Here is a 24,805-nt window from a genome sequence, read left to right on the forward strand (position 1 = left end):
GCCAAGAAAATTCTCAACAACATTTTTGAATGTTTTCCACACACTTTTCTCTGGCCAACAGATCTTCGAACTGCTCGTTATTGATGATGTACTGTATCTGATCTTTAGACCAACAAAATGCCCTCCTTAATCTTGGCATCAATTATTCTTGAAAATATTTGTCTTAAATACTTTTATTGTTCATCAGTCCAAGATTTACATGAAGCAGAAGCAAAAATATCTTTGTCACATCAACAAATGGTTCATGTGCCATGTTTTTCTGTCCCAGAACCAAATTCTTTTGGGGTGGCCTTTCTTTTTAATATAATGTGACTCTCTTGCATGTTTGTTCCATTTGTCTATGCAACAACAGTACTCAGTATATGCAAGAGCCACTACCTTTAGACCTCCACAGATATTCTATTTGTACTCTGTGTATTGGGTGTGCTTTAATAATAGTTCCATATTTTCATATGTTTCTTTCATGTGTGCAGCATAGCCAACAGATAATGAATGGTGTATATTGTCATTGTATAAAAATGTGCAGAAGACTTCTATAAAATGATACTTGATAAGTTAAATTATAGGTTATTTTCATGACTAGCAGCCATAAACCTGTAAAATACACCAAAAGGTGTTCAGGAAGCAAAATCCTTATTGTCCGTGACACATGAATGCATAATTCAGTTTTTGTTTCATTTTTTTTCTTTTGACGACCCTTTAATCCCTTTATTCAGGGTGGAGTTGGGGCGACTGAATGGAGCTGAGCGTTCCCTGGCCAGATGCCCTTCCTGGCACCTTTAGTTTTTGTTTCAGTATTACTAAATAATACAGGCAGTGAAATCCATTATGAGATCATCACTATCCCTGTGCATCATTAGAACTTTCTGTGCAATTCAATTTTGCCAGGAAATCCACGATGCATCGCATTGTAAACCCATTATTAAAACACATTATTCATCGGAGTTCTCACGATGCTACATCAAGAAAACTATGTCTGCAATATTTGAAAAGCTTAAGAACTCTGCATCTTAATGACTACAAGACTGTATTTTTAGGTGAAACTGATCTTTCTGAAAGTCTCATAACAGGAGACAAGTTTCCTTATGAAGATAATCACAACTGGCCTGCATGGACAGTTGTACATGCTGGCAACAGCCAAGGATGGATACCCTGGAGATACAGAGTATATCTAAGGGATGACTTACCCTTAAGGCAACAAGACGACATGTTTCAAGAATTCTGTGACTTTCTCTCTATTACTTATGGGAAGTGTGCCATTGTGGTCAAAGAGAAAAAACGCTTAAGGGTGAAGACTGAAGGAACTAACCAGGAGGGGGACACAATTGATCCTCAGGCCATTTCTCACCCAAACTTGTTGAACATCAAACACTGCCCTGAAATTGCCAGGGCTACAGGTCACGAACTTCTTTCAGTGCCTTTTGATTACAATTACTTACATCCTATGGATGCCGTCTGGTCATCTTTGAAATGGTTTATTATCAATAACAGAAAAGAGTTTTCTCTGACATCCTTGGAAAGGACCTATTCCTACCAATGCATCCTGTTCAGTGACCTGATTGGGAAAGGAATAGAGGCAACGAGCCCAAACAAATGGAAAGTGGCTGTTAACAAAGTGCGGAGATGGGAAAATTACTACTTGGATAAGTTTTCCTGACTTTCTCCAGTCGTTTGTCAAGTAATCTTTGGCTGAAAATAGGTTAATTCATATGAACTAAATTTACATTTTCACTTTATAATGCTAGGTCAATGGTGATAATAAAAAGAATAGTTTTAAAGTGACTTTTAGTGTTATAGTATTAGATTCACATATGCCATTTAAGTAGATTAATTTAATTTTGTTTGATGTGGACAAACAGCTATTTGTAGATATGTAGATACTTTAAGGAGAAAAGGAGAAAAAGACAAATAAGGCCAGTTATTAAGAATTAAGAAATTAAATTTTCTTAAATTAAATTACATTAAATTAAATAACTAAATTAAATAAATTAAGAATTAAGTTATTAACAATTAAGAAAAACAAAGATGTAATCTAATCCATATCCCAAATTTATGAGGATGTACACTTTAATTGGATCACATTGATTCTCATATCGGTGTTAGAACAAAGTATAAGAGCAAAACATTGATGGGCTCCAATAGAGATATTTCCTTCTCTTCTAGAATTTTTTCACATTTTGAATAGGAAAGAAATAGTCTAAGTCAGTCAAGAGATAATGGTGATCACCCCAATAAATAGGTGGGTTTGGGGGAGAAGTATAGTTAAATCTTTGTTTTTTACAGACATTCTTCTCTGAAAACTTTTTCTCTCCCTAAATCTAGTTACCAGTCAGAATTCCTGGCCCTTGGCTGCATTATATTTTAAGCTGATTTATTTTGGTTATATTTCATCCAATTATCACCAAACTTCCAATGCTTTTTGAGGTGATTAAGAGATTTATGGATTTCATATTTCTGGTTCATAAAATGACGATACTGTATTTTTGGAAGTAGTACAATTCAAAAGAATAAAAATAAACAGAAGAGTTCAACCAATGCCAAATAAATCTGCACTTAAATTTGAAACCATTTTTGTGATGCTCAAGTAATAATCAGCCATGATTACACTCTAGCAATGTACACATTCAAAACAGCTTCTAAAGAGGTCTTGCGGCTATATCCCTGAAAACACAAGTTACAGTAAATATGAATACTATGGTAGAGACTCAGCCTCCAAATAGGATGCACATAGCAAGACACTGGTCACGTCCAGAGGATAATTCCATGGTTTAAAAAAATAAGGCAAAAAGTAAATCTGTGACATATGTTATACAAGGAAAGAGAATTACAGTTAACACAAATTCTCTCTTGGCTTCTCTATGGGCTGCTAGTCACTTTCACCTTCCTTTTGGTTCTCTCTCTTTTTTTTTTCTCATTTCAGACTTTCTATGCCCCATTTCTCCCCTTGGAATTAAGTTTGCCAGTATCACCTGAAGACTTTTTTCTCTTCTAGCAATTGACACACTGCTAGTTTAACTGGCTGAACAATATTCTTGAAAGATTCCCACCTGTTTTATTGTATAACTTTTTATCCAAAGATTTTTTAAAAAATAATGATACTTGTATCATTCGAATCCATCTTTAGATGGAGAGGATACAAGCAGTTCCTGACATTTCTGCTATACCAGCAACGAAGAAAAAAGGCCTTCTGAATTCAGTAATAGTAATTTCCAAACATATACAGTACTCCATTGTCAGCCTATGGTATTTTTTTCTTATTTAGGGTGACTTTAATCATGGTTAGCCACAGCAAATCATCACATTTCCACAGGATGGCAGTACATGATATGAATGTGCCATAGACCTTGGTGTTCTAGGGCAAGCAATGCCTCTCATTCTTAATTCATGTTTAAGTGAAAAAAAAAGAATTGGCAACATGGGTTCCTTCAAATGTTGTCCAGTTCTGTTTATCAAAAGCCCTGGCTAGGATGGCTGATGAGAGTTGCTTCCAGCAACATCTGGAAGCTGGCCCACGGACTGCTTTTCCAACTTCTTAATTAAAACAAAATAAATCGGATAGCAGTGATCAGTTTTCTCAGCAACAAGCAGAAGAATATGTTTCCCAGTACAAAAAGAGAAACAAAACCTTTTAAAAGCCACGTGGAAGACAAATGGAGATTTTAAAAAGAGCCTAAGTAAAATTCTCATCAGATTCTCGGTGTGGTGCACCTTGCCTGGAAACAACAGAATTATAAAATAAATATTCAGCATCTTCCCATTTTCATTCGTATAGATTGTACCTGCTGATATGGCTTGTACTCTGTGCAAATTTCAGGTACTTTTATAATTAATCTGGCTCTAAGAATAAATCAAATCATCATATTAGATTTAAGTGGCTTCTTCTTACTTTAAACATGGAAGATGAAAACTGAACCTAATAGGCCTTATACAGTAACAGTGGGGCCATTATTTCATTTGTATAAAGGGGGCAAAGGAGAATTTTTAAAAAAAATCTGGTAAGGCAATACATCTTGTCTCACATTAATGAGAGACCTGTATCTCTTGGTTATTAGAAAATGAGAGATGAATTAGGCAATTTGAAATGTATTTGCAATTATTAGGGAAATGCAAACAATCATACACTTTTTAACCTATGTATTAATTTAGAGCCCATATTAAGGATTTTAAAGTTCTATCTATATTCATGTTTAACTTCAAGTCCCAGAAAAAGCAACACAAGAGCTTATCAAGTTTTTCTTCAACTTAGTAAAGTTGCAGCACCTTTAACATTTACTGAAAAACAAGCCCTATTATATTGAATGGAACTTTCTGCCATGCAAGAGTGCAAAGAACTGCAGCCTTTGATTTTGTGATATATTATGCCCAAAGCTACGAGTGCAGTCATCTGCAGGCCCACTCTAAAGTCTGATTCACTTCAATAGGAATCACAGCAGATTTTAAATTTTAGCATAACCTTTTTTTCCACATACAGTTTGTACCTTTAGCCTGGAAAAGCACAACAGGGTGAAGAGTAATGACTTAATCAAATGTGAAATTTTAAGACTGCACCTCTGTACTTGCCCCAAAGTGTCTTTTCCAGAGCAGATACTGGGGAACGAAGTGTCGGGGACTGCAGCCATAGAGCATACCTATTCTGCTAGCATTATCTATTTTACTGGGAGACAGACAGCGGTAGATGTAATACTTGGTTCCTTTTCCCTTTCAGTTCAAAGTGTAGTTTTAAAACCAACAGAACAGTCAGGACCGATCTAATTTATTTATTTCCAGTAGGATGTATTCATGAGCAACACTGACCAGATTAGGCTGCAAAGAGGAATAGTTTTCCTCTTGCCTGGCAGAATAATCAATTATCTATTTAACTGGGAGGTATTTAAACAAATGGAATGCAACATGCAAGATTGCAAATGATACCAGTTTTCCAAAGGAAGACTTTACTGAATAAGTAACTGACAATATCCAGCTACTACCTGTAACAAAACAACAAAATTAAAATACGTTGTTGTTCAAATAAATCTTGATCTTAGGAAATTCATTTCTCCAGCAAAGCTCTCCGTTTCAGCGAAATCTTCAATGCTTCCCAGAAAGGCATCCAAGTCAACTGCCATATGTCTGAAAAATCTGCACACAAAATAGAATGATTCTATTTGCAGCAGCTAGTAAGTCTCCATCTTCTCATGCAAAAAGCAACATGCGAGTTGGGAAATTTTGCTTTGATGTCATAAGGCTCCTAAGTAACATTGCAATCCCTTACATCACAACTCCTAATGCTACTGTACCTAAGGTCCACCCGACTGCTCGGCTGCAACTTCATAGCTCAAATCTCAGCCCACTCTATTCTCTGCATAAAAAAATTTAGGAGTAGAAAGGAAGATGTGGACCTGGGGTTTGACTCTTCCTTTTCTTGCTACTTCCTCCCAGCCTACTTTTTACACAACTTGAGATCTTTATTCTGTTTGCAGAAGATAGCGCCAAAGTTTTATAATGTAAGCCAAAGGGCATAGTCATCCTACCTGGTAGGTTATTTTGAAGTACACGATCTTTATTCATTTGAAAGCTGACAATGTTGGAACTAATCTGGAAGCCGCATGCAAAATGGGTGGAATGTGAGTTACACAATACATTCTCCTTTTGGCTCTCCCCCCCCCTTCTTTCCTTCCTTCCTTTCTTGTTAGAAAATAAAATCAAGAAACAGACCATTTTTATCAAAAGTCTGAACTGACTGTTGACAGAGGGATTCCAAAATTAGGATAAGTCACACTAGGAAATAAAGAGAAAGCCTTATATACATTAATAATAGGGAGCAAATGCTCAGCCTTGGATTAAGGTCTTACTCTTATAAAGTCTTACTCCAGATGCCATTCTAAACTGATACATGAAGTGGAGTCTTATCTTCAGTGGCTCTCTTGATATGGAATCTGCGGTCCAAGAGGTTCAATTAACTCCCATTCTGCCTTCTCTCAGAAGATGACACAAAATTCTGCATGCTACTACTCAACCTTTATTCAAATTATTTTTCTTAAGTTCAATGTACAAAATGTAATTTATATTTGGGTTTCAAGATTTGTTTCTTGCTGTTGTTTCAGATTTTGTGAGGCAATGTTTTAACACAATATTATTTTATTTTGAAATGTTTAAAATAAAATAGTTCCAGAAACCTAATCATTTGAATTTCTAATAGATACCAGAAGGTGGCACTCAAGTTAGTTTACATGCACATGCCATTTGAGGTTCAGAGCACCATATAACATTTCATAATTTCATTGTTTTCCCAGAAAACAAAATTGTTTTGTGTTCTGAAACTTATCTTTGTAAATCTCCCATTCATAATAAATGCAGCAATTGTTGTTAATTGCAAAGTCGTGTCCGACCCATCGCGACCCCATGGACAACGTTCCTCCAGGTCTTCCTGTCCTCTACCATCTTCTGGAGTCCATTTAAGTTCACGCCTACTGCTTCAGTGACTCCATCCAGCCACCTCATTCTCTGTCGTCCCCTTTTTCTATTGCCCTCAATTTTTCCCAGCATTAGGCCCTTCTCCAGTGAGTCCTTCCTTCTCATTAGGTGGCCAAAGTATTTGAGCTTCAACTTCAGGATCTGGCCTTCTAAAGAGCAGTCAGGGTTGATCTCTTCTAGGACTGACTGGTTTGAATGCCTTGCAGTCCAAGGGACTCGCAGGAGTCTTCTCCAGCACCATAGTTCAAAGGCCTCAATTCTTTGTCGCTCAGCCTTTCTTATGGTCCAACTTTCACATCCATACATTGCAACTGGGAAAACCATGGCCTTGACTATACGCACTTTTGTTGGCAGGGTGATGTCTCTGCTTTTTAGTATGTTGTCTAGATTTGCCATAGCTTGTAAATGTTCTGTTGTGATAGACTGAGGTCTGTATGTGTCTCTGTGTATTTGTGTGTTAAGTGCACGTAGATTCAGGACAAATATTCCATATATAATAAAAGGAATTAATTTCCAGTTCTTTAGAATGCCTTGAAATTGCAACGCTGATTCTTTCATTTAAAAAACAGTTGGAGCTTTTTCAGCCACATTACAAGGTTGCTCCAAAGAGGCCCAGCAAAATAAGCAGTGCAGCTTATTCAAATAAAATGCCTAACTCAAATATATTCTTCTGGTGCTCCCATTCCAGTTTTATGTACTAAGTTAAATGTTTTAGTTGACATTGTTCCCATAGTAAACCTCCAAATGATAATCCTGGCATAAGCCTTCTACTACAATTGAACAGGAAGACTGGAAGATCATGACCTGAAGAAGGAGACATATGGGGTTTTTTTCTGTCTTGGAAAAAGTTTTGTCTTTAATAAGGCAAAGTCAGAGAATGGAAGGTGATAATGGGAAGGTAGCTGACAGGGTCTTTTTCTCATGTTAAATATTCCCAACGTATTTCTGCCCAGGAAAATAAGAATAACTTATCTTGCTGTACATATTATTTAAGGGGTGATGGTCATATTTAAAGGGGTGGGAGAATAGGAATTTGAAAGCACTCCTCCTACTATGACAGTTGAAGTTTTCAAATACCTATGAGATATATAAAATCTAAACTGAAGTTCCAAAGAATTGCAGTAAACTCACCAAGCATGAAATTATTCAGAGGAATGTGAGTTACAACAACACTCCCACACCTTCAAAGGAAGGCTGGATTCAACAATGAACCACTGATTGTTTAATTATAGTTTACTGTATATCCCATAACAGCCTGTTCCAACTCACATTACATTGTAAACACCAACCCATTTCTAGCTGCATTTTTATTAGATTGTATGCTTTTAATGCATTGGGAAGCTGTACACCACTCAGCTGAAAGCACCTTCAGCCCTGGAACAAATCAAGAATTAATATGTATGCATTTGTGTATTGAGGCATGGGGCCGCGTATATCAGTGTTTCTCAACCTTGACAATTTTAAGGCATGTGGACTTCAACTCCCAGAATTCCACAGCCAGCAATGCTGGCTGTGGAATTCTGGGAGTTGAAGTCCACATGCCTTAAAATTGTCAAGGTTGAGAAACACTGGCGTATATGGAGATCACCAACATAAGTCATCCGGGTTTTCAGAGCTTGCAAAAGAGTTGTTTATATGCCCAAGTGTAACACTGTAGAATTCTTTCATGCAAGAAAGGGGGGGGGGAGTCTTCTGACCAATCCTGAAAGTAGAATGGGCCATGTCACTTCACAACTTCCTTCATGCATTGTTTCAATCAATGGGGTATTCCTCTTAACTCCATTGTTATAAAACATTATTAATTCCAGTGAAAATATACCTTTAGATCTTCAGTTTTCTTTTTTCTCCATTTCTCTTTTCTGCTTTTCTATTTGTTCCTTTTTCAGCTTCTCTTCAAGTCTTTTCCTTTGATATATTTTTACCCCAGCAAACGCTAAGCAAAGAATTAATGTTTTAGCAGCTAAAATGTACATTAGTAGTGGAAAATTTTCCAGTGCCTAAAACAGAAAAAAAATCACTTAGTTATTTTAATGTAATAAAGTAAACAGAACAGCTAGAAAATGAACATTTGAGTCTGTAAAACTCAAACTAATTCTTTGAAACAGCTATCATGATTCAAAAGGCCTTCAAAGTCATGGAATAGTTATACCTTTCATCATATTAACAATGCCTTATGAAGATGATCTCAGTTAAAATACTGTACATGTACTTTATAATTAATTCTCTAAATTCCTTTGCTTCATGATGGTTAATTTGTGACGGTATGCACAACGTTCCTTTAACATTCCAAATACGCTCACTAAAAAGCTAACCATAGTTAGGGAGCCCCCAGTACAAGTTTTGCTGGCTTTAACACAATCTACTAAAGAAGAACAGAATGATTATGTAGGTCTTTATTCAAAAGGCTACAATTTTAAAAAGTGTAAAAGTAAAACACATGCATCAAACCCAAATCACGTAAACAGAATCTGTTCTGTACAGAACCAGGATAAGCTGACCACACGGATAAAGTACAAGAATACACAACCTGAAGTGTGTAGTCATTGACTGAGATATGTTCTTGCACAGCCACAGCTAAGAAACAAGATAAAGAGTCCATAGGAAGAACCTGCTATAACCTTTCTACAAAACCATTAATTTATACAGTACAGACAGTAGTTTTCTAGATATATAGGCATCCATCTATAAATAAAATATATAGGACTGTTTCTTCCAGACTCACTAAGAAATCAAGAGACCAAAATTTAAGATACAAATTAAAATTTCTCTCACCTTCCAATTCATTTTAATTCTGTATCACTGTAATCTTCAGCTTAGGATGTTACAAAGAATGCGGGGCAAATATGTAAGAATGCAGTGTTTTTTTGTAAAAAGCCACCTGGGGAAGGAAAAAGAAGTGATATATTCAAAGAACCCATTTGAACCACAGAAAATAGAAAATTGCTAGGGGCAAGCTCATCTGTCAAAATAGCTCACTGATTTGTTTCATCAAAACGATGAAATGGGATGGTGCTTGTATTATGACTGTCCAAAACTGCTTCTGTCATCACCTCTGTCCCCCATCTCCTCTGAACACCTAGTGTCTAGATGCCTGTTAAAATGGTACAGAATCCCAGGACACTGATTGCTTATTTCTCTCTGAAAACATATATCTGCCTTTAGATGAATTGAACCAGAAGATTCTAATGGCCATAAGGCAGTTGCAAAAATTTAAGAAGCTGCAATTCAGTTACACTTACAACCACTAACTTGGCCAAAGGATAAATTATTCATCCTCCAAATTTGGTATATTACCTGCCAAGCTGTCCACAAACTGCTTGGAGGTCAACAACTGGGCTTCAGCTTACTCACCCAATTCCTAGCCAATAGCAATAGAAGCAATAGTTAAGATTAATTTAATGGGCTCTGGTAGTAAACAAGAGAATGAAAATTGCAATAATAAAAGATCCATGCTGGAGAATTGGAAAATCCTGTGTGTTAATAATGTGTGGCATAGCATAAAATATACAATAAAGAAAAAAAACAGCAATTGAAAACTGAGCACTAATGGCAACATTTTCATTATTAAATTTGAGAACTTGCCCTGTTTATATTGTAGGTTCCATATTCTGCCCCCTATTTTCTGAAACCAAAAAACATTTTGATTCTTGACTGATTTTTTTTCCATTCTAGAGCAAAAACTCTGAAATGAGCATAGCAATGAGCAAACATATTTTTTCTACATTGCTCAATATTATTTTAAACAATCCTGATTTATCTGAATCAAAGCCCCTTCTGAAAATAAAATTCAAGAATTTATACCACCAATTTATACTTGAAATACATTAAGGAGTTCAAGAGAAGCTAATTCTAAACATATGATTAATATGTTATATATTTCACTGCAAGTTTATTCCAAAAACATTAATTTATATTTATTTCTAGTGATTTTTCTGTCAACTTCTACGACTTTCTCCCAGTTCAAACTATTTCTCTTTATTTTTCATTTTTATTTATATGTCTCTGCCAAAGCCCTACGTGGAAAGCCATTTATTTTTTAAAAAAATTAAAAATGCATCTGATAAGGGTCTCTAGTGATACAATAATAGAAGTATGATTTATTCATAAAGACTTCCCAGAATTATGTTCTTGATACCCTTAGAATCATGTAGCATACCAAGTTCCATATTTATCTTTTTCCCCCTAAATGGGTTGATATGAGATAATTATGTGAACATAGTTTGTTTTCTTATACTTGCAAAGTTTTTCCTAATAAAATAACAAGATCTAATGCTATGCCAGGACTTTATATTGTTTATTTATTTGGATGATTTATATTTCTACTCACCTCACAAATGACTCTGAGAGACTTACATGCAGCTAAAAACAGAAAAATCAAGTAAACCAAAAGCAAAATACACAAATGCCACAATATAGCCAAGCCACAACATATTCCAGTGCAGTCATTTCAGAATGTGTTCAATCAATGTTCTGGCCCAAGGAGGCAGGAATCAGGTTTCCAAGATCTTATGAAAAACTAGCATGTCAGGGTCATCCAAATTAATTCACAAAGTCCTGTTAATGTAACAACCTGGATAGCATTCTGAATAATTGATATTTATCTATAACAGTGGTGGCAAACCTAAGGCACGGGTGCCAGAGGTGGCATTCAGAGGATGGGCACGCGTGCCGTCGCCCCAGTCCTAGGCCTTCAGCTGGGTTTTATAAAACCTTTTTGCTTTAGGCCTCCGCTGCCGTGTGCAAAAAAAAAAAAGGTTAAATCAGTCAATTTCAACTTCTCACGGGAAGAAAAAGATCTTGCAAAGTTGGAATTGATTGATTGAACTTTTTAATCCCACCCAGTCTGCCGTTACCACTGCATCCACGCCCACCCAATGGGCCATGCCCACCCGGCACCCAACGATACATAACTGGGTTTTGGGTTGCAGTTTGGGCACTCAGTCTCTAAAAGGTTCGCCATCACTGCTCTATGAAGTAATACTGTTATTTATAACACAAGTTGTAGATACCTTTATAGGAGTTCTGCAGTGATATACATGTTTTAATATTCATGTTTGACTGTGTAGCTTGTTAGCTAGTTTAGCCCTATTGCCTTTTAATCCCTGGTTTTTTTATTTTTTAAAGAATTGATTTAGTTTAACTCTCACCCAACATTACGTGCAAATTTCCATATAAGGATGTAACATATTAAACTGATCTGATCATTTAATTTAGCTATAGTACATATATTTGCCCTCATAGTTTGATATTCTCCATCCTGTTTTAATCTGCATAACAGTTCATTCTCTTGGATTTGCAAAACATCCAGAACCATAAACTAGTTATATGTGCTGAATTTTTAAGATGTGATCAGCTACTTTATGGTTCTGTGTGATTTTCAAATTAGATACTGTGCATGTTCACGCTAAAAACCCAATGTGATTAACTCATTTGTTACTAGGCACAGAACTGAAACTTAAGACTGCGAGAATGTAAATATTTTAATCCAGGTTAATCGGTAACACAAAATGCAAAGTTTCATTGTAAAATTGACATTTATTTCCTAAGAATTCCATAAAATAAACAGAGTTGAAGTCCTAAGAACATTTTCAGTATAATTTTCTATATTCAGAAGTCTATTGATTCCTTTACTCCTTCCAAAACTTTAACCACACCACTATGAAACGTGAGATAAACGCTAGTTATTTCCGGAGAAAACTACATGGCCTGGTCCGGCTTGCAACATACTCCACTATCTACAACGATGTTTCGAAAAATGGTTAAACCTATGCAAGTCGGAAACAAAGATAACTTCCCTTATGTCTGCCTAGCCTGTATTGTGCAACTGAATTCCACGCATGCTGGTTCAAACTACGTGCCTTGGTGTTCAACAAGGTTAACTCCAAATGCAGATTGACTGCTATGAGATTCTGAATTGCAGATCAAAGAATTTACACATCATTGCTCTTACTGCAATGTAAAGGTTAAAAAAAAAAGAAACATAAGGTCCACAGCACCGTCCCTTTTCATGATATGGTTTTTGTTTAAATCAGCCTTTCTGGTAAATTAGTCTAACAACGCTGTGTAATTTGTTATGCAAAAACTACAGTACCTTAATAGCGAGGAGCCATTAAACACAGGAAACTACTAGAGAACTACGACTCCCAGAACCCTTGCTGCTAAGGCGTCCAATACGTCAGCAAAGGGGGGGAGGAAACCGTAGCGGTTAACCCTTTCGATACTACTACTACGAGGGAAATGAGATTTACTATTCGAATCATGATAAAAAAAAAAGAAAAGGCTCCCCCTTTTACTACCACCGGTATTGAAGGCAGAAGCACGTTCTCTTCTCTCTTAACAGAATAACAGAACAGAATAACAGAGTTGGAAGGGACCTTGTAGGTCATCTAGTCCAACTCCCTGCTCAAGCAGGAGACCCTGTAGCAGTGTTTCTCAACCTTGACAATTTTAAGGCATGTGGACTTCAACTCCCAGAATTTCACAGCCAGCAATGCTGGCTGTGGAATTCTGGGAGTTGAAGTCCACATGCCTTAAAATTGTCAAGGTTGAGAAACACTGCCCTATAGTACCATTTCTGTCAAGTGGCTGTCCAGTCTCTTCTTGAAAGCCTCCAATGATGAAGCACCCGCAATTTCTGAAGGCAAGCTGTTTCATTGGTTGATTGTTCTCAAGTCAGAAAATTTCTCATTTCTAGGTTGAATCTTTCCTTGATCAGTTTCCATCCATTGTTCCTTATCTGGCCTTCGGGTACTTTGGAAAAGCTGGGCTGCTAAATTATGAAACAGGGCAGCATGGAACTCTTTTATTGAGACATGGCTTGCTAAATCATTTATTTCAGCAACAAGGTTTTTAGTATTTGGCATGACTCATTCAGAGACCTTTCATCACCTAACTTTTTTTTTTAATTATCATCATTCATTGCTCAATGAGCTTGTTAAACTGAATATGCTAACAAATCACTTGACAAGATGGCAATGGTATTCTCTAAGGATACTGTGTTGAATCTGTACACAGATACGCATTATTTATTTGATAAATTAAAAAAAATAACATGGGTTTTGCTAAAAAATAAGAGAATTTTAAAATCAGATGGGCATGATCTGAGGTTGTAAAAAAAACATTGTACCATGTTCTTATGGCACAATACAGTTAAGGTAAAAGTAGATTTTAAGAATCATTATATCAGAAGTGCCATATTGGGAATAGATCTAAATCCAAATTGTGCCTAAATTGTCTTTATGGGTCTCAACACATGAAGCATTTTACAGGAAAGAAACAGTAAGTAAAAAATGGTTATCTTACTGAGAATTGTTGGAACAGGAACATGGAGAATATGAGATGAAGAGAGGACTTTACTGCAGAGGGGTTTAGTTTACAACTAGACAATCCATGACTCCTTGGGTCATTGTTTCAGAGATATTTCCTTACTAGATTCCTCAGTACTTTCAGCAGTGACAGAACTTCTAACGTACTGCCTTCAATGGGAAAGTTAGGATACAATGAGAAAATGTATCTGTCTTGAAAATGGCACGTTGAACTTTTTAGCACAAACATCAGCACAGGAAATGTTTTGTGACATTTGCATTATCTCATAAATTGTTTTATGATAATTTTTATATCATAAAAGTTGTATAAAACTTATTCACTATGCTTTATTTCATTTGTTTCTTTTCTAATAGTTGTAATTTTTATCTTGTCAACCTTTTTTAAAAAACGAAAATGCTGAAAATATTCAGTTCTCTAAAAGTAATTGCATTTTGCATTAATTTATCCGTATGCAAAAGTGGGAGGATCACAGAAAAGCCTTGGTAGCGGTCAACATTTGCACTGTTCATATGGATCAAATATGGTGCTTATTAGAGCATGATGTTACATCCTTGTACCCCGAGCACTAGCAATTCCAGGAGTGCAAAGATTTTTCCAGGTTTTGGTTCCCCACAATCAGGTCACTGAAGTTGGCTTATGGTGTTTGGTAAAAGGTAATTAATTTACAGGCTGAATGTAAATTTATATTCATTTACAGGCTAAATATACATTTAAATTCAGGTACAGGCCGAGTATGGAGGGAGATTCAGAACATGAGCACTTCAAAAAATGTTTGTTCAGTCATTAAATCCTAAAGACGTTTCCAGAACTCCAATATAATATTGTCTGGCACACCCCAGAAGTAGAATTCAAATTGCTTCCTTTTTTCTTTCTTTCAATTGAGAAATTGTATTAATTAATTAAGCAAAGTGTAATTAATCAAGTGTAATCAAAGTGTAGGCTACTGTAAGATAAGCTTCCAAACAAAAAGCTTTATACAATTGAAGTATCAGATAAGAATCATGTAACAACTACAATTCACAGTGTTAATGGATTCTAAATGATAGAATGTCCATACAGTCATAAAAGAACTGTGATTTTAGGTTACATATAAAAAAGAACTTTCAGTTATTCTATTAATAAGTTCCTTAGTAAAGGGTGGAATCTATTGATTCATCTTCCCATGTTATTCATCTGATTCACAAAAGAAGCAGCTGATACCCATTTCATAAAAACAGTAAAGTAAAGATAAAGGTTTCCCCTGTGTCCCCAGTTGATTCTGACTCTAAGGGGTGATGCCCATCTTCGTTCCCTAGCCGAGGGAGCCAGCATTCTCCAAAGACATTTCTGTAGTCATGTGACCAGCATGATTATAAGCAGAGGTGCATGGGATGCTGTTATGGTTCCACTATTGCATTGGTAAGCTTTTGAACTGCTAGGTTGTCAGGAGATGGGGGGCAAGAACAGGAGCGTACCCCATCATGCGCTGCTTGGGTCTCAAACTGCCAACCTTTTAGTCTACAGACCCAGAGATACCGTAATTATTGCAGCTTTCTTTTCTCTTCCTGGGTGGCCGATTCCAGGGGTTTTACTGAGCAGGAAGGATCCAGTTTTAGCTTCATGAAGCAGGACAGTGTTGGAGGTAATAGAGTTTTGGTCCTCTGTCTTCTTCCATTGGCTGGGTAGTTGACGCACACAAATACAAAAACAGCGTGGTGGTGGTGGTGAAGGCTGAAAATCTCTCTAAAAAGAATACCATGATGTCTGGGTGGAATTATCCATTTTCTTCAACAAAGAAGTCAATGTATTTTTATAATTTGTTATAATTTCCTTCAAGGATCTTAATTTAATCCCTCAATCCTGTAAAAATTCTGGAATTTCAGAATGTAAACTAGCTTCCCTGATTTAACCCACTTTGTAAATTCTTGAACAGATGAAGATGTCTAGAAAGCTTTGCTTTGATTAGAGCACATGCATAGTTGTTAGTACTCTGCCTGTAGATATTAAATTTAATATTTAACTTAATCTGATATCCTATAGTTATGTATAGAATATAAATTTTAGCACACTGTATATTGAAGCCACTAAATTGGGGACTAACCCCTCATCTCAATTCTTCTTCATTCAGTTTTTTTTTTTTTAGTGATTATGGACTACCTTTGCCCTTGGCTCCACAATTTTCATGGACAATGGATTTAAGATCATCTTGGAAAAGAATCTGGTTTTTTAGCTTTTCGCCCCAATCATCCACAATGTACTGATGATAAGGGTCATTGGAATGCTCTTGTCTCTTTGATTTCACTGTGCTTATTAAGATTGCCACAATAATAAAAGAGAAGATGCCAATCATTACCATAAGATACAAAATTACATAATCTAAATTTTCAGCATCAACTTTTTCTTGCAAGGCATCTTGTTCCATTGTGGTATTTCTACGCCAGTTGTTCATATAGTCAATGAAAATCTTCTTGAAAGTCTCTTCCAGAGAACGGGTGAAGTTTTGTAAAGCCGCCATATTTCAGTTAACTAACCTTAAAAACAAAAATGTGTGTCAGTCATCTACATATGATAGAATTCATAAGAATTCACAGTTATATTCAGAGAGGAATATATGGCATTCGTCTATAAAACATCATGCTTATTAGAAATTTTTGGAAATATAGTCCCAGTACAGCATGTTGAGCAAAGCTAGAAAAATACAGAAAAACCTGTATATGCAGCTACATTTTTCTGAACAGAAATAAAGGACATGCTTGAAACATTTGCATTTTAAATTCAGAATACCATGGATCAACCATCATTAGAAATACATTTTTGTACCCAGAAACAGACCTTTTAGAGAGCTGCAGCAGAATAACCGTGACTCAGTGCAGCTCATGATTGGAAAACAAACAGTGAGTACCTGGCTTGACATTAAAATGGCCTTGAAGTTAATTTATTATATTTGCAAAACTTCATTGCAGGGCCAACTTTAACATTATTGTAAACATTGTAACCAAATGAAGTTTAATTAACATTTTTAGAAAATTAAAAGAGACTTTGAAATGTTACAGGCTTTAAGGATTAGATTTCAAGGCTGTTACAATATATTTTTCCTGCATAAACAATAGGTTTTTTATTGTTTTTTTAACAATGAAAAACAATTATTGCTAGAATCTTTATAACTCATCTATTTATCAAGTATTGCCAAGAAACTTTGTTCTTCAATTATATTCTATAATTGAATTATACCAATACATTTTAACTTATAATTTTATTGTAGTAAAACAACATATTGATGATCAACATCTCCAGCCCTTTGCTGGATACCAAGAAGTGGCACATAGCTAGAATATCTGACTGGACACTTAAAAATATCATAAGAGTGCTTTGAGTCACAAAATTATCAATTTATATTACATATAAGAAGACAACTTCACATTTTTCTTAAACAAGTTCTTTAAAGATCTTATGTTAGAACTTTAGAAACAATACATTTCTTAATGAGCAGAGGTGATGAAAACATCTAAAACTAAACTCAAGTTATGTGTGTAAGCTTTAAAAAATTAACTAGGTGCATAATAATAATAACAATAATAATAATAATAATAAAGTTGGAAGGGACCTTGGAGGTCATCTAGTCCAACACCCTGCTTTTTAGCTTTTAAAATTACTAAATGGTTTATATTTTATTTTTCTTACACTGGTCTATGACTGTGACAAAGATTTTAAAAAATCTAAACAAAAATGCATTGAAGTATTTGGATAAACCTAAGTCATAAAGGAAAAAATAAAATAGGATTTCACTCACAGTAGATTCAGTCATCATAAAGTTAACACAAAAAAGAACAATATACAATAGAGAGGTCTCCAGCACAAACATATTTTACATTTTAACTTTTACATTTTAAAGTTTAGATGAATAAACATTGTGCAAATCTGTAAGTCTTTCACAATATTTTGCATTCTAAGGATATAACTATATCCCACGTGGACCCTGGAGGCAGTCTAAGAAAATAAAAATTATTAGTGGCTATAGCATATTGCTTTATTTAAAAATGAGGTAATTTGTCCATTAAAAAGACAAAAATAAGGAAGGGGCGAAATATACAGCACTCTTATTATTCCAAGGGGAATCTGAAGATCAACTTTCCCTGTTAGTTTTCTAATAAACAGACTTTTTCTGATATGGCACATAGATATACCTGCCAACTTAGAAAAATTGGATTAGGGTTATAATAAGATTGTAAGATTATGGATGGATGGATGAATGGATGGCTGGATGGATGGATAGATGGACGGAAAAATTACATGGATGAAACATTTGCTGCTGATGTATTGCAGATAGAAGTTTATTTAACTGATGCAGCAAGGTAGAATAAAGGCTGTGAATTATTTTCTGATCCATATCTTAATTTAGCCATTGAAAGGTCTTAAGCAAATTGAATTCATACATTAACCCATGGCTCGATTTACTTTACCAGATAGTGGTCTGATTCATCCATAGCATTTAGCCATAAGCTATTATTTACAAACCACAATGACTGGGTTGACACGTGTTGTCAGAATCAAATTGCAGTATACCTTAATGCAATGTGTGAACTCAATCTCATAGCCCTATTCACAATTTATAATTAGGTTACCTGATTTTGCCGTATTCATTAGGTAAAGTATATTTTTAAAGAACTTATGGATAGCATTTGACAGATTTCCTTTCCAAGTTTATCGCTCATCCTATCTGGAAAGAATTTTAGTTTCTATATATCATAATCATACAGATGAATAAAACACACCCTTTGTGAGCACTTTGGGAGTGTTTGTGATCTCTGAAACAGTTTGTGGGAACTTGTCTGTACCAGCTATAATGTAAGTGTAATGAAGGATCCTTGCTTTACCAATTGGTACCTTTTGAAAATGGTGTAGCTAGTTTTTGTACCAGCCATATCAATGCAAAACCACTCTCTGAGAATGGAAAGTATAATAAATAATTCACTCTGGTTGTCTATGTAGTATATGGCATATTCTGCTGGCAATTTTGTATGGGTCATAGACTGTCACTTAATCCTTGACATAGATGAGTTATTCTATCTGCACAATTAAAAAGCCAAGAAGGAACCTAGTGATGTCTGTGTGTCCTGTAGTTTGCCCTTGAAAATCTTGTCTAATCTAATTGTAATTTAAAAGCCTTAAAAGCTCTTACTGAATATCTTGTTCCCTTCCCCAACCTTCATTTCACTTTGCCATTTATATTTCAGTTGTTGAACCTTATTATATCTCTTCTGTTAAATAGCTGAATGCCAGTAACACATTTCATAAATAGGGTTAAAGTGACATGTAGTCTCACTCAAATGGAAATCAGTGGAGCTGAAGATCATAATGAATAAATTTTCAGTTGAAATATATGAATGACATTGGCTTAAGTATGAAGGAAATAAGTCTAACTCATTAAATTCTTTGCTTAAGCATTTTATGTATTCTGGTTTCACTTTTCAAAACTTTGCTTATTTTCTTATCCATCCTGACTCAGTATACTATTTTTTTTGCTTAATTTCAAATTAAAGTTAACAAATTATTTAAGGAAAATTAGTTATTGTTATTAAAGACTTACCTCTTCTGGATATCTGTATAAAAAATTCTCAGTAGCAAAGAACATGTACTAATACTCTTGTGATATTCTTGAGGAGAACTAGGAAACCATCAACCAGAAGAATCCATCTTATTCTATGAATAATTGCTTCATTGTAATCTGTCTTTAAAGTAGATGCATTTGTACATTTAATCTCACTAGAAAGTTAAATATTGGCTTACTCAACAAGTAACCTTGATACTTGGCAAGAACATGAAATACTTTTGGTCCTGTAAATTATTGGAATATAAAAATTTAAAGTTGCAGTCATGTTTTTACACTCAGCTGTAAAATTAGACAATATCTCTATTGAAGTTGTAATAACATGGCTTAAAATTGAAATTGTAACTTTCAGTGGGAAGGGAATAACTTTAAAAATAAAACAGAAGGGTAGTCACATTTGTAAGCTTTTTCTTTAAAAGTATTTTTTACACTAAGCTTCTAAAACTCTGTTTTCTCAACCCACTGTTTTTAGACAAATAGGTGAACTCCCATCCAATAGAGTTACGGAACATGTTACATGCTTTTAAAAACGTGAAATTTTCTGGGCAGAATATGCCCATCAAATTCCAATTTGTTTCCAGGCAGTTGCAAAACTTTAAATCAGTTGGGAAACTTTTGTGGTTACAATTTCCTGGTACTGATTTACTTCTCTCTTTTTCAAATGGGGTTTTACTCAATAGAGTGGGGAAAACAAAATGGGTTTTGTCAAGGATACTCAATTCAAAGGCGTTTTGCCTTTTCTGTTTTAATACACTTTCTCTACAAGAAAATTACAGAAGATGAAGTGGAGGACTGCAAACCTCTGGACCTCTCATAAGAGTAAGGGAATACAGGAAGTCCTCGACTTACAACAGTTCATTTCGTGACCATTCCAAGTTACAACGGCACTGAAAAAGTGACTTATGACTATTTTTCACACTTACGACTGTTGCAGCATCCCTGTAGTCACATGATCAAAATTCAGATGCTTGGCAACTGATTCGTATTTATGACAATTGCAGTGTCTTGGAGTCACGTGATCACCTTTTGCGACTTTCTGACAAGCAAAGTCAATGGGCAAACCAGATTCACTTAGCAACCATGTTACTATCATAAAAATTGCAGTGTTTCACTTAACAACTGTGGCAAGAAAGGTCGTAAAATGGGCCAAAACTCACTTAACAAATGTTTCACTTAGCAACAGAAATGTTGGGCTCAGTTGTGGTCGTAAGTCAAGGACTACCTGTACAGAAGGTTGATTGCACAGTCTTAGTAAAGGGTTCAAAAGTTTTGGATGGAGATTGAATTGCACTCCATCATGATCTGCTGAATTTAGCTCAGTTCCAGCTGATCAAATAAAAGATGGCTATAGTTAAAGGATTGGCTGTCAAACCTCTGCGTGCTGCAAAAGAAAATGGGCTCACATGCTCTGGTCACCGTGTTTTTATTTTTCTTATTTGCATGTTTTCAATTTATCAATTTAGTCTTCTCTTTATGTCTGCTCACTCTAAGTGATTTATAACTCACAAATTGAATTGAAAAGATTTAAAATATTTAAAAATAGTAAACCAGTTTCTTCATTAACCTCTTTCCCATAATTTCAGGTTACCTTTCTCTAATTGCACATGCCTATTTCCCATATTTTTTCTATTTGCTGCCTTCTGACATGTACTAGTCAGAAAACTCAAACTAAGGAAAGCTTAATGTTAATTAAGCAAACTTTACCTCCATTGATTTGTTTAATTTCTTTCCTGGGCGTGTGAATTGGGATTTCATTGCCTCAGTGAAAACAAAACGAACAACTGCTTTTACTACATTTCTCTTGTAAAATCTGTGTTATATTTCACTTCTATTTTAATCTTTAAGCTTTCTTCTATGACTCCCATTCAACTTACTTCAACATTTGAATTTAGATGGAACGTGTTAGTGTTCCTGATTAAGATTTTCTGGGAATCTAATTTGGAGAAAAGCCCTCAGCCTTGTAAATACTGCAGAGCGAGTGGTTTGAAAAGTATGGCTTTGGACATATCTTGTGATCTGAGAGCTAAAGATAGGAGCTCACAGGCTTTTGAAGCTCTGAGCTTGTCCTTGGCTTTTTAAATACTAGAAACCATGTTCCATCAGATAATTAGGATTGGGAGGAAAGCTTCATTTTATTTAATTGAATTGGGGGGGGAGGACTCATTATTATAGGAAGAGTGGTGCAAGTTCTTCAGCTTCTTCTGAGAGAAAATCTTAAAGTCAGAAGAGATTTGCAAGTAAGGGGGAGGAGAACAATAAAATGAAGGTGTCCATAATTGTTACATTAAAAGGTGCAACAGTATTTTAATAACACTTTTTAAAATAAACTGCAGCCATCCTGTTGATTTCAGTAACATTTGTTTACAACAATTCAAAGCTTGGCAGTATTTTGTATATTCTCACTGAAGGTCACTTTCACTTAAGAGCCACCACTTTCACTTGATATCTTGCACACTTTCACATATCTTGATTAGCAGGCTTATATTTCACAATTAAGAAAGATGCATTATTAAGCCTTTCTTTAGATATCATACTGCCCCAACCCATCATACGCCATGCAGACCTTTTGGAAAGAAGTAATCAGAGCTGTTTCAGAGGACCTTTGATAGTTTGTTCATTTTCAATAACCTCGTATGACTGGTGGTTAAAGACATGGTCCAATACTCTTCAGAACGTTTGAAGTATTATTAATAAATTGGTATTCCAGGCTACTAATTTATATATATTTTACTTAATTGTTAGAATTCTTTCAGGAGCATAAGGCATTTTACAAACTGGATGTTCTTCTGCAGCCTTCCTCTCTCAATTTCCCCCCATAATAACAACAGTGTGAGATAGGTTGGGCTGAGAGAAAATGACTAGGACAAAGTTTTCCTATAAAGCTTTGATGGGGAAAGGTGGATCTGAACCTGGGTTTGCCCTTTGCCAGTCAGTGCCAACCACTTACTGCTCTTGGGCACTGTGCAAATACGGTACTATTCATATGAGGAAATATCTCACCAGAAGATTTATCATCTTAAATAAGCTTTCCGGTTATAAGTGTTTATTGACGAAAGCTATGACTTTACAACCTTATTAAAACTTCTGGCTCTTAAAAGCCTATCTGCTTTCAAAAGAGAGAAATATCATTCCAGCGTGAAGGTTCTAGTGTTCCATAACAAACAATGCTACATTCAACATTTATTTTATTCTAAGCTGTCATACCTATGCTGTCATATTTCCATTTCCTTAGGTTTGCTGGTTTCTTACCCACATTAAGATAACTCATACAGGTATACGATGTATGCTTGGGGTATGTATTCTTTGAAAATGATTCCAAAGAGGTGCCTTGTAATTGTTGGGAGGGTTGTTTTGGCTGTGGTGTATTTGAAACCATTGCAAAAATGGTGGCTCATTTCCCCACAGAGAGAGCTACATTCCATCCTTTGTCTTGGTTTCTGAACATTAAGCAAAATGCTACTCCAAGGCTTTGCCTGCTCTTTCTCCCTCAGCAATGTAAAGGAAACGGACCGTAAAACTGACCTAGTTTTGTCAGTTTCCCCTTTGTTTCCAGCAGAGGAGCAGCATGAAATGGCTTTTGCTCCCATGTCATGTCAGCAGAAGTGAAGACAAACCTGTCTTACCTTCAGACGACTTCCAAACATTTGGACAGTGAACGTGATAGTGGTAGACTATGTAGGCTTGAGTTAGCTTGTTGCTATTGCTAAATAGTTAGAATTTAGGACTACACTAAATTAACTAATGGTATGATTTAAAACCTGTACTGACTTAAATATCTAGCAAGGTTTCCATATTCTAGAGATACTGTCCAGCAAAATATATCTGGATGAAAAAACAGGATTAGATTAGAAAATAAATGCTCATAATTAAAGTCTTTATAAAATGAGGAAACTCAAGCTCCCTTTACATGTTATACCTATGAAAGAGCCATAGTTGTTGAAAACTGTATGGATATACAGTACTGGTATTATCTAGCCCTATCCCCAGTATCATAAGTCATGATATACTTCCATATAGACTTCATTGCATTAAGACTATGAGGAAACTTCCACATGTAGAAATCTACAGTTTAAAAGCAGCTTTGCCTTTTTGTTTTGTTTTTTTATTTTTGTGTTTGGCAGCAAACACTAGAAGTTTACTTTCAAAGAACAGATGATTTAGCGGTTCCCAATCAGAAACATCAGGTGGAAAATGGTGAAAAGGAGAAAATATGGTCTGTGGCAAAGCCATAGGCATCACTTTCTAACTACAGTAATGACAAAATAACAAAATGATGTCGTAACACATCTCCATCTTTTCATACTTGCATTATGGCATTGCATGCAAATATATAGGGGTGGAATTTACTTATCAAGGGCCATGAAAACAGCCTTTAATAAAGGTGCAATAAAGGCTTTCCCTGATTACATCTCCCTTTTTCTCTAGCCAATATACACAATGATAGGAATGGCTTGGGATGATGTAATCCAAACATTTGAACAACATAACCTGAAAAGGAGCTGGTGTTATCAGGAATAATAATTGGAGTCAAGCTCAGTAGAATGATCTGAATGAGCCGTGTCACACTTTTAAGATATGAGAGCCTGTTCCTGTTACAGTTCTTGATATTCTCAATAACCTTGGCTTGGAATGTCCTTATACTTGTCTTTACCTTGGTAAATCTTAGCAGGGAGAATAGAAGTAAGCTCAAGAGGTCACCAGAAAATGGAGAAGCTACCAAGTTTCTGTGGTGACAGTAAGAGAAAGCAAAGCAACACACGATGCCTGTCACACTGCCCCTCCCCAATTTTCACAACTGTCATTGTTTCTGCCAACATCCAGCCAAAGCCATAGTACAGTTACACCCGAGGCATGTACAGTGGTCTAGATGCATGTCAGAAGCAAGAATATTACTTCAGAATACTGTAGTGCAGATTAAAGTATCTATAAATTTTTGTGACAATATTTATTTATTTATACTTTATACTTTGACTTATATGCCGCCCTTCTCCCCACGGGACTCAGGGCGGCTCACAGCATATTAAAACAACATAATACATTTCCCCAATAAAAGCCAATTAAAAACCAAATATTTGTAGCTGTGTCTCTTATTAAAAATCATTAAAAATTATCCCTATTTAAAATTCACCCTAGGTCAGTCCCGCTTGCTGAAAAAGCCATGTCTTGAGGGCGCGGCGGAAGGTTAGGAGATCCGGAATCGTCCGGATCTCGGGGGGTAGCTCGTTCCAGAGGGTGGGGGAACCCACAGAGAAGGCCCTCCCCCTGGGGGTCGCCAGCCGACATTGCTTGGCCGACGGCACCCTGAGGAGGCCCGCTCTGTGGGAGCGTACCGGTCTGTGGGAGGGAATCTGTGGCAGAAGGCGGTCTCGGAGGTATCCAGGTCCTATGCCATGGAGCGCTTTAAAGGTGGTAACTAACACCTTAAAGCGTACCCGGAAG

The 24,805-nt window shown here is 35.8% G+C and overlaps 3 protein-coding genes across 6 annotated transcripts in view; 1 reads left to right on the top strand and 2 right to left on the bottom strand.

Annotated features, from left to right (window-relative positions):
- The window catches only part of SMIM11A (small integral membrane protein 11A), a 24,597-nt gene extending 11,878 nt beyond the window's left edge, over positions 1–12,719 (bottom strand). For 2 of the 4 annotated variants that reach the window (XR_001549134.1, XM_015827102.1), the window contains exons 1-5: positions 12,545–12,719; positions 10,781–10,812; positions 9,748–9,811; positions 9,226–9,331; positions 8,273–8,450 (exon numbers count right to left, since the gene is read on the bottom strand). Coding sequence is in view for 2 of the 4 variants with exons in the window: in XM_015827102.1 (XP_015682588.1) it covers positions 8,283–8,450; positions 9,226–9,237 (180 nt within the window). In the remaining 2 variants the exon portion in view is untranslated. Of the gene's footprint in view, positions 1–4,922; positions 5,119–8,272; positions 8,451–9,225; positions 9,332–9,747; positions 9,812–10,780; positions 10,813–12,544 lie in introns of those variants that run through there. The other 2 variants (XM_015827101.1, XR_001549135.1) reach the window with 2 other exon arrangements.
- FAM243A (family with sequence similarity 243 member A) lies at positions 772–1,866 on the top strand. The gene has a single exon (XM_015827100.1). The coding sequence runs from the start codon at positions 899–901 to the stop codon at positions 1,655–1,657; it is 759 nt and encodes a 252-aa protein (XP_015682586.1). The 5' UTR covers positions 772–898; the 3' UTR covers positions 1,658–1,866.
- Positions 12,720–15,900: 3,181 nt separating the features above from the next.
- Positions 15,901–24,805, bottom strand: part of KCNE2 (potassium voltage-gated channel subfamily E regulatory subunit 2) — a 20,717-nt gene continuing 11,812 nt past the window's right edge. Inside the window, exon 2 of the mRNA XM_015827103.1 lies at positions 15,901–16,289. Coding sequence (XP_015682589.1) covers positions 15,905–16,273 — 369 coding nt within the window. The 5' untranslated portion in view covers positions 16,274–16,289 and the 3' untranslated portion in view covers positions 15,901–15,904. The remainder of the gene's footprint in view (positions 16,290–24,805) is intronic.

Source organism: Protobothrops mucrosquamatus, unplaced genomic scaffold (assembly GCF_001527695.2).
Source record: "Protobothrops mucrosquamatus isolate PMUCROS unplaced genomic scaffold, P.Mucros_1.0 scaffold3492, whole genome shotgun sequence".
Classification (NCBI taxonomy): domain Eukaryota; kingdom Metazoa; phylum Chordata; class Lepidosauria; order Squamata; family Viperidae; genus Protobothrops; species Protobothrops mucrosquamatus.